This window comes from Trachypithecus francoisi, unplaced genomic scaffold, assembly GCF_009764315.1.
Source record: "Trachypithecus francoisi isolate TF-2019V2 unplaced genomic scaffold, Tfra_2.0 Contig01579, whole genome shotgun sequence".
Classification (NCBI taxonomy): domain Eukaryota; kingdom Metazoa; phylum Chordata; class Mammalia; order Primates; family Cercopithecidae; genus Trachypithecus; species Trachypithecus francoisi.
The window spans coordinates 29631348-29646581 of NW_022681442.1; the positions used below are offsets into that span (position 1 = coordinate 29631348).

The 15234-nt window shown below is 42.5% G+C and overlaps 1 protein-coding gene across 3 annotated transcripts in view; it reads left to right on the forward strand.

The window, feature by feature from the left end:
- The window catches only part of ARMH3 (armadillo like helical domain containing 3), a 230573-nt gene that overhangs the window by 32615 nt on the left and 182724 nt on the right, over nt 1–15234 (forward strand). For all 3 annotated transcript variants that reach the window (XM_033184890.1, XM_033184899.1, XM_033184909.1), the window contains exons 5-8: nt 488–595; nt 6440–6532; nt 7936–8010; nt 8127–8213. In XM_033184890.1, coding sequence (XP_033040781.1) covers nt 488–595; nt 6440–6532; nt 7936–8010; nt 8127–8213 — 363 coding nt within the window. The remainder of the gene's footprint in view (nt 1–487; nt 596–6439; nt 6533–7935; nt 8011–8126; nt 8214–15234) is intronic.

Here is a 15234-nt window from a genome sequence, read left to right on the forward strand (position 1 = left end):
TCGGCCTCCCAAAGTGGCTCACATTTCTAATTCCAGAACTTTGGGAAGCTGAGGCAGGAGGATCACTGGAGCCCCGGTGTTGGAGACCAGTCTGGGCAATATGGTGAGACCCTGTCTCTATAAAAAATAAAAAAATTAACTGGGTGTGGTGGAGCACACCTGTCATCTCAGCTACTTGGAAGGCTGAGGTGGGAGGATCACCTGAGCCCAGGAGGTCAAGGGTATAGTGAGCTGTGATTTTGCCACTGCACTACAGCCTCGGTGAAGAGTGAGGCCTTGTCTCAAAAAAAAAAAAAAAAAAAACCCGAACCAAACAGAAAACCCCACAAAAACTCAGACCGTGTTTTGGAGCTCAGAGCTCAGAGAAATTGAATGTATTGAGTGTCAGCTGTGTAAGGATGAGGCTGCAATGTGAGTCTACAGACCCAGTGTCCTTCTAGTTTTGAGACTTCCTCTCCAGAAAGAATTCTTTGTCTCATTTCTGCAGACCCTGTGCGCACTCATTCGAGGAGTCCATCAAAAGAATAAGTCTACCTCTGGGTTTGACATTATCAACATGCTGATGGGCTTTGACAAGGCGGAGCTGTGCATGAAGGTGAGGCATAAGCTGCAGATGTGCCTATGGATGGCAGCTTCTGACAGCTATTCATGGACACTGTCAACAGACAAATGTACTCAAAGATTTAGACTCAGAAAGACACAGATGATTGAATTTGGCCTTGCATTTGGATATTTTTATTTAACAGATTTGCTTTGTCTGAATAAAGGAAAATTTTCAATTCAAATTTGAATGGAGGTATTCTTTCCCTGCAGGATAAAGACTGAATAGTTTATTTTGTTACTCGTATCATCATATGATCATACATTCTTAAGAACATTTATGAATTTAAATAAAATATAACAAATTGACATATAAGGCTAACTTGAATTCTAAACTTTAAGCTTATTTAACACAATTACTTTGATTTTATCAGAATTTTTATTTCTGCTGTTTGACACTATCTTTTTAAAATAACAGCCTTAAAATTCATATAGGATACATCCACCCTTTTAGATTGTACAGTCTGACCAGGCGCCATGGCTCATGCCTGTAATCCAAGTGCTTTGGGAGGCCAGGGCAGGCGGATCACTTGAGCTCAGGAGTTTGAGAACAGTGTGGGCAACATGGCAAAACCTAGTCTTTACAAAAAATACAGAAATTAGCTGGGTATGGTGGCACGTGCCTGTAAGTCCCAGCTAGTTGGGGGAGGCTGAAGTGGTAGGATTGCTTGAACCTGGGAGGTAGAGGTTGCAGTGAGTCAAGATCATGCCACTGCCCTCCAGCCTGGGCAACAGAGCAAGACCCTGTCTCAAGAAGAAGAAAATAAATAAAGTGTACAATCCAGTGGATTTTAGTATATTCACAGAATTCTACAATTATCATCACTATTAATTTCAGAACATTTTCATCACCCTAGAAAGAAAACCTGTACCCATTAGCAGTCATTTCCCAATTCTCCACTCTTCTCAACCCTTCGCAAGCATTAATCTGCTTTATTGAGAAATGGGTTTAGCTATTCTGGACACCTCATATAAATGGAGTCATATCATATGTGGCCTTTTGAGTCTGGCATTTACTTCACATAATGTTTTTGTGGCTCATCCATATTAGAGGATGTATCAGTATTTCATTCCTTTTTATTGCCTAGTAATATTCCTTTGGATGGAGATACTCACTATGTTTTGTCTATCCATTCCTCAGTTGATAGATATTTGGGTCCTTTCAACATTTTGGCTATTAGGAATAATGCTGCTATGAACGTTCATGTATAAGTTTCTATATGGATGTGTGCTCTTATTTATTTGTGAGATGAGGTCTTGCTGTGTTGCCCCAGCTGGTCTTGAACTCCTGGCCTCAAGTCATCCTCCTGCCTCAGCCTTCCAAAGTGCTGAAATTATAAGCATGACCCACTGCACTCAGGCCACACATATGTTTTAAATTCTCTTGGGCATATACCTAGGTGTAGGATTGCTGGGTCACATGGTAACTCTGTATTTGACATTTTAGGAACTATCAAACCATTTTTCCATAGTGGCTGTTCCGTTTTACAATTTCACTAGCAATGTATGAGGGTTCAAGTTTCTCCACATTATGTCAACAGTTGTTTTTGTTTGTCTTTACTTTTTTTTGGAAAAATGTCTTTCATATCCTTTGCCCATTTCTAGATTGGGGTGTCTTTTATTGTTGAGTTTTAAGAGTTATTTTTTTTTTTTTTGTTTTTTTTTTTTGAGATGGAGTCTCGCTCTGTCGCCCAGGCTGGAGTACAGTGGCTGGATCTCAGCTCACTGCAAACTCCGCCTCCCGGGTTTACACCATTCTCCTGCCTCAGCCTCCCGAGTAGCTGGGACTACAGGCGCCCGCCACCTCGCCCGGCTAGTTTTTTTGTATTTTTTAGTAGAGACGAGGTTTCACCGTGTTAGCCAGGATGGTCTCGATCTCCTGACCTCGTGATCCACCCGTCTTGGCCTCCCAAAGTGCTGGGATTACAGGCTTGAGCCACCGCGCCCGGCCGAGTTATAAGAGTTCTTTACGTATTCTGAATATGTCCCTTATCAGATAATATGATTTGCAGTGTTGTACACTATATATATATATATATATTTTTTGAGATGGAGTCTCGCTCGTCGCCCATGCTGGAGTGCAGTGGCGCAATCTCGGCTCACTGCAAGCTCTGCCTCCTGGGTTCACGTCGTTCTCCTACCTCAGCCTCCTGAGTAGCTGGAACTACAGGCGCCCGCCATCACACCTGGCTAATTTTTTTGTATTTTTAGTAGAGATGGGGTTTCACCGTGTTAGCCAGGATGGTCTCGATCTCCTGACCTCGTGATCCGCCTGCCTTGGCCTCCCAAAGTGCTGGGATTACAGGCGTAAGCCACCGTGCCCAGCCTGGACACTATATTGTATAAATGTTGTTTGAACTTTGAAGAACAGTCTTCTGTCACTCATTAAATTTAAAATAAATCTGTATACCAGAGAATCCTTATAATGATTAGGTTACAAAAAAGTTATTAATATATAATTATGAATATACAAAGGTTTAATACTTAGAGGTATTTTTAAATTCTGGCCTTTTACAGTTCATATATATGTCGTGATAAAATCCCAGATAGCTCCTCATTCTCATAGTTCTAACTACTGCTTGTATGTTGGTGACTGCTAAGTCTCTGTCTTTAGCCTTAACTTCTTTTCATGATCTCAGAGTTGTATATTCTGCAGGTACTTGCTGAATGTACTCACTGACACATCCCATAAGTACTTCTTGCTTGATATATCCAAAATGGAGCTCACTGTTTCTCCTGCATCTCTTCTTCCTCATTAATTCCCTTTCAGAATGGGGGCAGCTGTCTTCACAGGCCCCAAGCTGAACTTGGTGATCATCTGGAGATAAAAGATGAGAAGTCCCCTCATCTTTTATCTCCAGATGATCACCAAGTTCAGCTAATTTTACCTCAGTTCATATTCCTCATACTTGTCTTCTTCTGTTCCCACCATCTCTGTTATTTTTTCTCTCACCAGAACTATTACTGTGATGTCTTCATTCGTTCTTTTTTGTTTTTTTGAGACGGAGTCTCACTCTGTCACCTAGGCTGGAGTCCATTGGTGCAGTCCCCGCTCACTGCAACCTCTCTGTCCTGGGTTCAAGTGATTCTCTTGCTTCAGCCACCTCAGTAGCTGCGATTACAGGCATGCACCACCACACCCAGCTAATTTTTGTATTTGTAGTAGAGACAGGGTTTCACCATGTTGGCCAGGCTGGTCTCGAACTCCTGACCTCAGATGATCTGCCCACCTTGGCCTCCCAAAGTGCTGGGATTACAGGCGTGAGCCACTGTGCCTGGCCTATTCATTCTTTTGACAAATATTTGTTGGGCCCCTATATGCCAGGTACTGTGGTGGTAGGCACTGAGGATGCAAGAGGCAAATAAGACATGGCAACTGTCTCAGGAAATTGATAATTAGTCCTTATTGGTCTCCATCGTTTCAAGCTTACCATCTTTAAATCCATCATCCACACTGACACCACAACTGTGTGGTATTAGTGTGTATATCTTACACTCATCTTTCCTGCTTAAAATCCTTTCTTAGGCCGGGCGCAGTGGCTCAAGCCTTTAATCCTAGCACTTTAGGAGGCCGAGACGGGCAGATCACAAGGTCAGGAGATCGAGACCATCCTGGCTAACACAGTGAAACCTCGTCTCTACTAAAAAATACAAAAAACTAGCCGGGCGAGGTGGCGGGCGCCTGTAGTCCCAGCTACTCGGGAGGCTGAGGCAGGAGAATGGCGTAAACCCGGGAGGCGGAGCTTGCAGTGAGCTGAGATCTGGCCACTGCACTCCAGCCTGGGCGACAGAGCTAGACTCCGTCTCAAAAAAAAAAAAAAAAAAAAAATCCTTTCTTAGTCTCCTGTCACTAACAGGGTGAAGACCAAACTCCCTAGTTAGACTTATAAAACTTTCATAATCTGCACCATATTTACTTCTCCAGTGTTTTTTTTTTTTTTTTGAGACGGAGTCTCACTCTGTCACTCAAGCTGGAGTGCAGTGGCGTGATCTCCGCTCACTGCAAGCTCCGCCCCCTCTCGGGTTCACGCCATTCTCCTGCCTCCCGAGAAGCTCGGACTACAGGCGCCCGCCACCACGCCTGGCTAATTTTTTTTTTATATTTTTAGTAGAGACGGGGTTTCACCGACCAGTCTTATATCTCACCACTGTGCGTCATTCTTTATACTCCCTTAAAACCAAACTACTTTTATTCCAGCCCCACACTGGGGCCATTTCTTTCCTTATGTGTCTTTGATGATGCTAGTACCTGTCTGGAATTCCTTTCCTCCCCAATTCCTATTGAATTTTCAAAATATAACTCACTCCCAAGGGGTCCTGGAATAGATGACTTTAGAGCAAATTCCATTCCTCTATGTATATTTTGGTCATAGTAACCACTGAATTGAAACTGTTGGCTTGTTTTTCTCTCCCATTAGACCAAAAGCACCTTGAGAGCAAGGGTCATGGTCTTAGTATTTTCCTATATTCTTTTAAGGCACAATATTCAGCACAGAGTAGTTGCTCACGTATTTATTGAATTGAACTGAAGCAGCTTACCTTGGCCTTCCAGCACGCTTAAATCCTTATTCTCCATCCATTGTCCTCCCTCATTTAATGTAGAATATTTCTTTTCATCTTCCCTTTATTGTAGTATATAAGCGTTTCATCTTTTGATTAGTTTGGGTCTGTCAGCTGGCTTTTAGTGCAAGTGATAAATTCCAGTTGCATTGCCAAGTGGAGACCACGATGGACACAAGTTAGCTTTGTTGGATAGTGTATATGGCTAGTGATAGCCTGTAATGATACTGTTTCTTTTTCATTTATTCAGTGTGCCTGAATCAAATGTTATGCTTTCTTTGCCAAATAATGAAACTTGCCAGGCATAGTGGTTCACACCTGCAATGCCAACCCTTTGGGAGGCTGAAGCAGGAGGATCACTTGAGTCCAGGAGTTTGAGACCACCTTGGGCAACATGGTGAGACCTTGTCTCTGTAAAGAAAAAGAAAAAAAAGACCCAGGTGTGGTGGCGCACATCTGTGGTCCTAGCTATTTGGGTGGCTGAGGTGGGAGGATAGCTTGATCCCAGGAGTTTGAGGTTGCAGTGTGCTATGAACATGCCTTGCCTCCAGCCTGGCTGAGAGAGTGAAACTCTGTCTCAAAAAAAAAAAAAAGGCCGGGCGCGGTGGCTCAAGCCTGTAATCTCAGCACTTTGGGAGGCCGAGACGGGCGGATCACGAGGTCAGGAGATCGAGACCATCCTGGCTAACACAGTGAAACCCCGTCTCTACTAAAAATACAAAAACTAGCTGGGCGAGGTGGCGGGCGCCTGTAGTCCCAGCTACTCGGGAGGCTGAGGCAGGAGAATGGCGTAAACCCTGGGGGCGGAGCTTGCAGTGAGCTGAGATCTGGCCACTGCACTCCAGTCCGGTCGACAGAGCGAGACTCCGCCTCAAAAAAAAAAAAAAAAAAAAAGAAACATATACAGTTATTTAACCATTAGGTTTCCCTTTTTTTATTTGCTTCATTGTAATGTAAAGGTTTGTATGGGGATGACAGACTGCAAACATTCATTCATTTAGTAGAACAGTGACTTCTTTACTGTCTTGTGCATTGTTCTAAAGCATTTTTCTCACTAAAGCTAGATTTTGAAGTGTTCCTATTTTTCTTTCTTAGCAACCCCAGCCTGAGAAAAAGTTCTCCTTTTCTTTATCTAATCTTGTAAGGCCTAGGCCTAAGGAAATGATATGTTTGCTTCATTGTGTGTTATTCACATTACTCCTGTATAACATAATCCAGAGTTAGACAAAGGTGCGGTGTTATCTGGTATGGTTTAATACTTATTGGTTCTCTTTCTCAGAACTTGATGGAGAGTTTGGATTCATTGCTTTGTGCAGAAGGTTCTGAAAGTCTGAAGAGTTTATGTCTGAAACTTCTCCTTTGCTTAGTGACTGTAAGTGACCTATGTTTGTCAAGGGTATTAATTGACAGGAGGGGCAATCCTGTTTGAATACTTGAGCCCACAGATAGAAGGAAAAAGAGAAAAAATATTCTCAATGAGGGTGTTACATCACTCCCTTGTGTCTGGATATATAGGAAGTTAGCTGCATGGTCTTTTGCTTCCTCTTTGGAGCAACTACTGGCATTTTTAGCCTGCAGCCTATGTGATATTTTACTTTAGAAGTTTCATTTCAGGAGAACTACTGTCTTCTGGATTGTCAGACTTGTCCTCATCAGGTCTCATTTGGAAATAGTTGTTGTGATTCTGAGCCTTTTTTTTTTTTTGAGACAGAGTCTTGCTCTGTTGCCCAGGCTGGAGTGCAATGGCATGATCTCGGCTCACTGCAACCTCTTCCTCCTGGGTTCAAGCAATTCTGCCTCAGCCTCCCAAGTAGCTGGAATTACAGGCATGTGCCACCAAGTCCAACCAAATTTGTTTTTTTTTCTGTATTTTTAGTAGAGATGGGGTTTCGCCATGTTGGCCAGCCTGATCTCGAACTCCTGACCTTAGGTGATCCATCTGCTCAAACTCCTGACCTTAGGTGATCCACCTGCCTTGGCCTCCCAAAGTGCTGGGATTACAGCTGTGAGCCACTGTGCCTGGCTGATTCTGAGTATTTTTATTTGTTTTGGCTTTTATTTATTTATTTTTTGAGGTGGAGTCTTGCTCTGTCGCCCTGGCCGGAGAGTGCAATGGCGTGATCTCGGCTCACTGCAACCTCTGCCTCCCGGGTGTGAGCAATTCTCCTGCCTCAGCCTCCCAAGAAGGTGGGATTACAGGCAGGTACAACCACGCCTGGCTAATTTTTGTATTTTTAGTAGAGATGGGGTTTCACCATGTTGGCCAGGCTGGTCTTGAACTCCTGACCTTGTGATGCACCCACTTCAGCCTCCCTAATTGCTGGGATTACAGGCGTGAGCCACTGGGCTCAGGTAGCTTTGATTTTATAACTGTAGGCTGCCTGTACTTTCTAGTGGAAGGAGGGTAGGGTGTTGATTATTTACTTTAGGAGGGTCCCTTTCCCTGCCACCTCTTGAAGACTTCTGCATTCATAAACCTCTTCCTGTGCACTTGAGGAATGAAACCCAAGAAACTGTTAAGCAAATGCATGTGTGAGGATATGAGAGAAACAATGAGGAGTTCAAAGACTTAGGAAATTTTAACTTGCTGATTTCCTACTCTTATATCTGTCTATTCAGGCTTTCATGACTTAAGGGGCACTTGTGAAAGGTCTGCTAAGTTGTCTAGTAGCAATATTTTAATATTTCTGTTTCTCTTAGATGCTAGGGGAGGAGTTTACATGAGATATCAGAATACGTCAGTACAGACTTTAAAAAGCCTTTTATTACATTCAGGTGACGGATAACATCAGCCAGAACACTATTCTCGAGTATGTAATGATCAACAGCATATTTGAAGCAATTTTACAGGTAGGTCAGTTCCCTTGTTACCTCCTCTCTTTGGGGTAAACCACCTCTTTAGGTTTTCTCTGTGTTCCCAGGAACCAGGAGTTAGCAGTCTCATGCATTTTTGGTTCTTGTTACAGATACTTTCCCATCCCCCAAGCCGTAGGGAGCATGGGTATGATGCTGTCGTCCTCTTGGCTTTGCTGGTGAACTATAGAAAATATGAGGTAACTGGGCTCCTTAGTGGATAGTCGTTATCTTCCTATAATCCTCTTTAATGTGGCCCCTCCTAAAGGACTTTGCTTAATAGAGAAGATATGTTCTTGATAAATGGTATATTGATTAATTTTGATAATCCAGATTCTAAAAATCCTATATTAAATGCATGGAGCAGAGGATCTAGTTGTTTAAAGGAATCCTGTGATGCAACTTCTAATTAAGTAAGTACTCCCTGATATACTGATTCCCATACCCAGCTTATTAGAATCACCTAATAACTTTTTTTTTTTTTTTTGAGATGGAGTTTCGCTCTTGTTGCCCAGGCTAGAGTGCAATGGCATGATCTTGGCTCACCAAAACCTCTGCCTCTCGGGTTCAAGCAATTCTCCTGCCTCAGTCTCCCAAGTAGCTGGGATTACAGGCATGTGGCACCACACCTGGCCAATTTTGTATTTTTAGTAGAGATGGGGTTTCTCCATGTTGGTCATCTGGTCTCAAACTGCCAATGTTAAGTGAGCCGCCCATCTCGGCCTCCCAAAGTGCTGGGATTACAGGCGTGAGCCACTGCGCCTGGCCTAGAACTTTTTAAAAAGAAAATATTGTGGCCGGATGCAGTGGTTCACGCCTGTAATCCCAGCACTTTGGGAGGCCAAGGCAGGCGGATCACAAGGTCAGGAGATCGAGACCATCCTGGCTAACACCGTGAAACCCTGTCTCTACTAAAAATACAGAAAAATTAGCTAGGCGTGGTGGTGGGCACCTGTAGTCCCAGCTACTTGGGAGGTTGAGGCAGGAGAATGGCATGAACCTGGGAGTTGGAGCTTGTAGTGAGCCCAGATCACACCACTGCACTCCAGCCTAGGTGACAGAGTGAGAAGTTGTCTCAAAAAAAGAAAAGGAAAAAAAAAAAAGAAAAAATTTCTGGATCTTATTCTGGACACAGTAAATCAGTCTTTTGGAGGTGGAGGGAACAGGAACCTGGGAATTTTTTTTTTTTTAAGTTCCCCTGTTGAGTATGATGATTAGCCTAGGATTGAGAACCACTGACCTAGTGCATCTGTTTAGAAAGATTTAATTTTTGTATACTCATGTGTCTTTTAAAAGGATACATTCTGAGAAATGTGCCATTAGGCAGTTTTGTTGTCATGTGAATATGAGAGAGCATCTTTATACAAATTTAGATGGTATTGCCTATTACATACCTACGCCACATGGTATAGCCTATTTCTCCTAGGCTACAAACCTGGATTGCATATGACTATACATATGACAGTATTGAATACTGTAGGCAATTATAACACAATAGTAATTATTTATGTATTTAAGCATATCTAGGCTGGGCATGGTAATTCACACCTATAATCCTAGTGCTTTGGGAGGCTGAGATGGGAGGATCGCTTGAGGCCAGGAATTTGAGACCAATCTTACTCAAATAGTAAGACACTGTCTCTACAAAAAATTTTTTTTTAATTAGCTTGTTGTGGTGGTATGCGTCTGTAGTCTCAGCTACTTGAGATGCTGAAGCAGGAGAATTGCTTGAGCCCAGGAGTTTGAGGCTACAGTGAGCCATGATTACACCACTGTACTCCAGTCTGGGTAACAGAGTGAGACCCTGTCTTTAAAAAACAAAAAAATTTAAGGCTGGGGACGGTAGCTCATGCCTGTAATCCCAGCACTTTGGGAGGCTAAGGCTGGTGGATTGCTTGAGCCCAGGAGTTCGAGACTGGCCTGGCCAACATGGCAAAACCCCATCTATATTTTTAAAAATGCAAAAATTAGCCAGGCATGGTGGCACATACCTGAAGTCTCAGCTACTCAGGAGGCTGAGGTGGGAGGGTGGCTTGAGCCAGGGAGGTAGAGGTTGCAGTGAGCTGAGGTCACGCCCCTGCACTCCAGCCTGGGTGACAAAGCCAGATCCTGTCTCAAAAGTAAACACACACACACACACACACACACACAAAACCTAAACCCAGAAAAGGTATGATATAAAAGAGATAAAGTGTTGTTGATCTTCATGAAGCATGAAAAAAACTATAAATCATACACCTGAATAGGGCACTTACTACGAATGGAGCTTGCAGGACTGGAAATTGCTCTGGATGAGTCAGTGAGTGAGTGGTGAGTGAATGTGAAGGCCTAGGACATTACTGTAGACTACTATAGGCTTTTTTTTTGAGACAGAGTCTTGGTCTGTTGCCTAGGCTGTAGTGCAGTGGAGCGATCTCAGCTCACTGCAGTGTCCGCCTCCCAGGTTCAAGTGATTGTCCTGCCTCAGCCTCCTAAGTAGCTGGTATTACAGGCACCTGCCACAATGCTTGGCTAATTTTTGTATTTTTAGTAGAGATAGGGTTTTACCGTATTGGCCAGGCTGGTCTTGGACTGACCTCAAGTGATCCACCCCACCGGCCTCCCAAAATGCTAGGATTACAGGTGTGAGCTACTGTGCCTGGCCAACTATTGACTTTATAAACATTGTACACTTAGGCTATGTTAAATTTATTAAATTTTTTCTTTCTTCCATAATAAATTAACTTACTGTAACTGTTTTACTTTATAAACTTTAAAAAATTTTTAAAGCTTTTTAACTCTCTTGTAATAACATTTAGCTTAAAACAGAAACACATTGTACTATATTTTGTTGTGTTTGAGATGACATGTTTGACATATTGGAGACCAGGCTGGTCTCAAACTCCTGACCTCACAGGGTCCAGATGATCAATATCTTTCACCTCCACATTTGGAAGGTCTTTAGGGAAATAACACACATGATAATAATGCCTTCCTTTGGAATACCTGCTCAAGAACCCACCTTTAGCTGTTTTACAGTTAACTTTTTTTTTTTAAATAAGTAGAAGGAGTACACTAGAAAATAACAATAAAAAGTATAGTATAGGCTGGGCATGGTGGATTATGCCTGTAATCCCAGCACTTGGGGAGGCTGAGGCGGGTGGATCACATGAGGTCAGGAGTTTGAGAAACCCGATCTCTACTAAAAATACAAAAATTAGCTGGGCATGGTGATGTGCACCTGTAATCCCAGCTACTTGGGAGGCTGATGCACGAGAGTCACTTGAACCCAGGAGGTGGAGGTTGCAGTGAGCTGAGATTGCACCACTGCACTCCAGCTTGGGTGAAAGAGCAAAACTCCATCTCAAAAGAAAAAAAAGTATAGTAAATACATAAACCAGTAACATAGTTGATCATTGTCATTATCAAGTAGTAGGTACTATGCATGACTGTATGTGTGTGTGCCACCATGCCCAGCTAACTTTTTGTATTTTTGATAGAGATGGAGTTCACCATATTGCCTAGGCTGGTCTCGAACTCCTGACCTCAAGTGATCTGCCCACTTCAGCCTCCCAAAGGGCTGGGATTACAGGAGTGAGCCACCGTGCCTGGCTGATAACTGTATGTGCTATACTTTTATATGACTGGCAGCGCACAGTAGGTTTCTTTACACCATTATCACCACAAATACATGAGTAATGAATGCGTTGCACTATGTGATAAAGGCTAAAAATGTCACTAGGTTATAGGGATTTTTCAGTTCCATTATAGTCTCATGGGACCACCATAGTATATGCAGTCCATTATGGATCAAAATGTCCTTATGCAGCACATAACTGTATATCACATCTCCTTATGTAGTCTGCTTATGTAAGTATCACTGTTGGCATAGAAACTCCTTCTGATTTTAATGAAAAATTGAAGACAATGCCTTATTCATATGAGTTCTGGAGTTCTTTTTGCCCCTGAATTAATCAGGGTGTAGATTTATAGGTTTTTGAGAGAAGAGCAGAACCCAGAGATTTATACTTGGGTTGGCACATATACTTGATTCCCTTAAAAAGGCAGAATACACAGAAAAGGAAGGGGACCACTCAAGGAAGACTGAGGGCTTCATTGGAGATTGCTTTTGAGGAGTAGGAAGCATTTGGCACTGAGTCCTGGGCACTAGGAGTACTTTACTGAACTCAAAAGTCAGGAGCTGCACTGAGGCAACCTGACTTTCTTCACTTAATAAATAGCGGTACTGTGAGAACTGGGCGAGCTGGAAAGAGAATTTTCTTTTTTGAGCTTCTGGATCTTCACCTAGTGATTTTTGATATGATTCCTAGTTAGGCTTTATTTGGCCAGGTTGAAAGTGATGGGTAACAAAATCTGGAGCATATTCTTATAAGAAGAGATAATGGAAGAAGGGGAGGCTTTGAGAAAGGAATACTTAAAGAGGGACTAGAATATGCAGAGCAATGTTAATGTGTTATAAATTCCAGTTTGTGATTGCTTTCATTGTCCTGGAGGAACTGATGAATGGTAGGTAGAGCTCCTAATAAATATGAAATTTATTCCCAACACCCGTTTTACTGATGATCTGGAGGGGCTGGCATGGTAGCCATTTTGATCTCTGTCATGTGTAATAGCCTCTGGGGCCTCATTACAACAGCAAGAAAAATAGCTGTGGAAAAATGCTGAGGATAGTTAAAGAGAGGTGAGGGTTATATGTGATGGGAACACACTATCATCAGTAATGAATATTTTCGGACCATTCTGCTGGATGCAGGCCACTGAGGCAATGGCTTGGCTTTGCTGATTGTGATCTGAATCCTGGCTCAACTCAGTAAGGCTCTCTGAAATGTCAGCCTGAACTATTGGACATGGCCAAGGAACTGGAGAGAATCATATTTCTGGAATGAAGTATGCATCTCTAGTCTTTCAGAAGCCCCCAGAAGAATTAATATAGTGGGCAAGGGCGAGCTGGTGGGCCTAATTTATCTGGGCTTTGAAGCTTTTGGTATAAATCATTCACCAGAAACCATTAAGGAAGCCTGATGATCATGGAGTAGGAAGGTTTTTGACAGGAACATGAAGAATTCCGGATAAACATAGCAAAACAAAAGCTGATGAAATTCTGTGCAAACTAGCATGAGAGAGTGTGCTGGGGAGAATAGCATTCTAGCCACCAGCACAATCAATCTCATGACCAATGGGGTAAGTTGTAACCTTTCCGGAAAGGTACCAAGGCACAGCAAGGCTGGGTACCCAACTAAGCACAGAAAAAGTGAAGAAGTTGTTGGACTTAAGGAATAAAAGTGATGGAAAAGATACCATGTAGTAAATGTGTAGTTCTTCCTCACTTCAAGTAATGTGTTCCACTTTAATCATTTCATCTAAAAAGACAAACGAGCCCCCAAAAAAGGTCTAGGGAAGAGCAATGGAAAACAGTAAGTGTACCTGCAATCAAATAAAGGCAGGACCCTATTAGAGTGATACTGTGAAGACTCACAGAGTTTCTAATTCTGTCTTATAGATGAAAAGTAGATTTCCTCCAGTTTTAAAAAGTGATCAGTACAACAGGGGTATAGTTTAAATAATTGGCCTCTGGTAAAATAGAAATTTTCACAACATTAAGATCCTAGCTTTCTAGACTGGCCGAGTCTCCTGAGATAAAGTGACTCAGATCCCAACTGTGTCCTCGAGCATGACATTTCTCAGAAATTACCATATTGTTTATTATGTCTAATTGCAAGTTATTCCTTTTCTTCCCACACTGTCCTTTTTCTTAAAGAGCTTTCCTTTGAATGTGATAATAATGTAAAAGGAGAAAAAATACATCTACCTGTACCAAATATTAAGCATTTAGCGTGTGCCAGCTATTGTGCTAAGGATTTGATGTGTCTTACTTCATTTAAGCCTTATAGCAACCCCAGGAGAAGAAAATACAGGTTGCCATCTCTAATCTGAAAATCTGAAATTCAAAATGCTCCAAATCTGAAACTTTTTGAATACCAACATGACACTCAAAGGAAACGCTCATTGGAGCATTTCAGATTTTTGGATTAGGGATGCTTACCAGGTAAGTATAATGCACATATTCCAACATGTTAAAAAAATCCAAAATCCTAAGTACTTCTATCCCAAATGTTTGTTTGATTGATTGATCAAGACAGGGTCTCACTCTGTCACCCAGGCTGGAGTGCAAGGATGTGATCACAGCTCACTGCAGCCTTGACCTCCTGGACTCAAGTGATTCTCACACTTCATCCTTCTGAGTAGCTGGGACTACAGGCATGTGCCACTATGCCTGGCTAACTTTTTAAATTTTCTGTAGAGATAGAGTTTTGCCATGTTGCCCAAGCTGGTCTTGAACTCCTGGCCTCAAGTGATCCTCCCACCTTGGCCTCCCAAAGTGTTAGGATTACAGGCATGAGCCACCGTGTCCAGCCCTAAAGCATTTTAGATGAGATACTCAACTTGTATCCTCATTTTACAGATGAGGAAATAGAAACTTAGCTTTATGTGCCTAATTTGTCACAATTAATAAGCAGAAGAACTAGAATGCTAATGTTTGCTTGGAAATCAGATGACCCCAATTAAAACCTAAAACAGGCTGGGTAGAGTGGCTCACGCCTATAATCCCAGCACTTTGGGAGGCCGAGGCAGGTGGATCACTTGAGGTCAGGAGTTTGAGACCAGCCTGACCAACATGGAGAAACCCTGTCTCTACTAAAAATACAAACTTAGCCGGGTGTGGTGGCATGTGCCTGTAGTCCCAGCTACTTGGGAGGCTAAGGCAGGAGAATCACTTGAACCTGGGAGGCGGAGGTTGTGATGAGCCAAGATCGTGCCATTGCATTCCAGCCTGGGCAACAAGAGTGAAACTCCGTCTCAAAACAAAAACAAAAAAACCCAAAAAACTAAAACCTAAAACAGTCTTCTTTTGGGAAGATGAGTGATTAGAACTTTCAAAAATTATGCCAAGAAATAGTGGTCTGCTCTTTTTAGTATTACTGTCATCATGGCAGCATATCTAAGTTAGCCGCTTTTGCTTGATTTTCTTTCCTGAGGACCCACTTGCATGGGAACTTCCCTGAGGTCTGTAGAATCAGCAGAATTTGACTGTTGGTTATAGGAAGAAGTGTTGAGAACCTTCCTTCTGTCAGATCAAGTAACAAATGGAGTGGGTTTTACACCTTAAGTTGTGTTGCAGTAAACCTTATAAACATTTGGGCTGTTAAGAAAGCAAAGCTG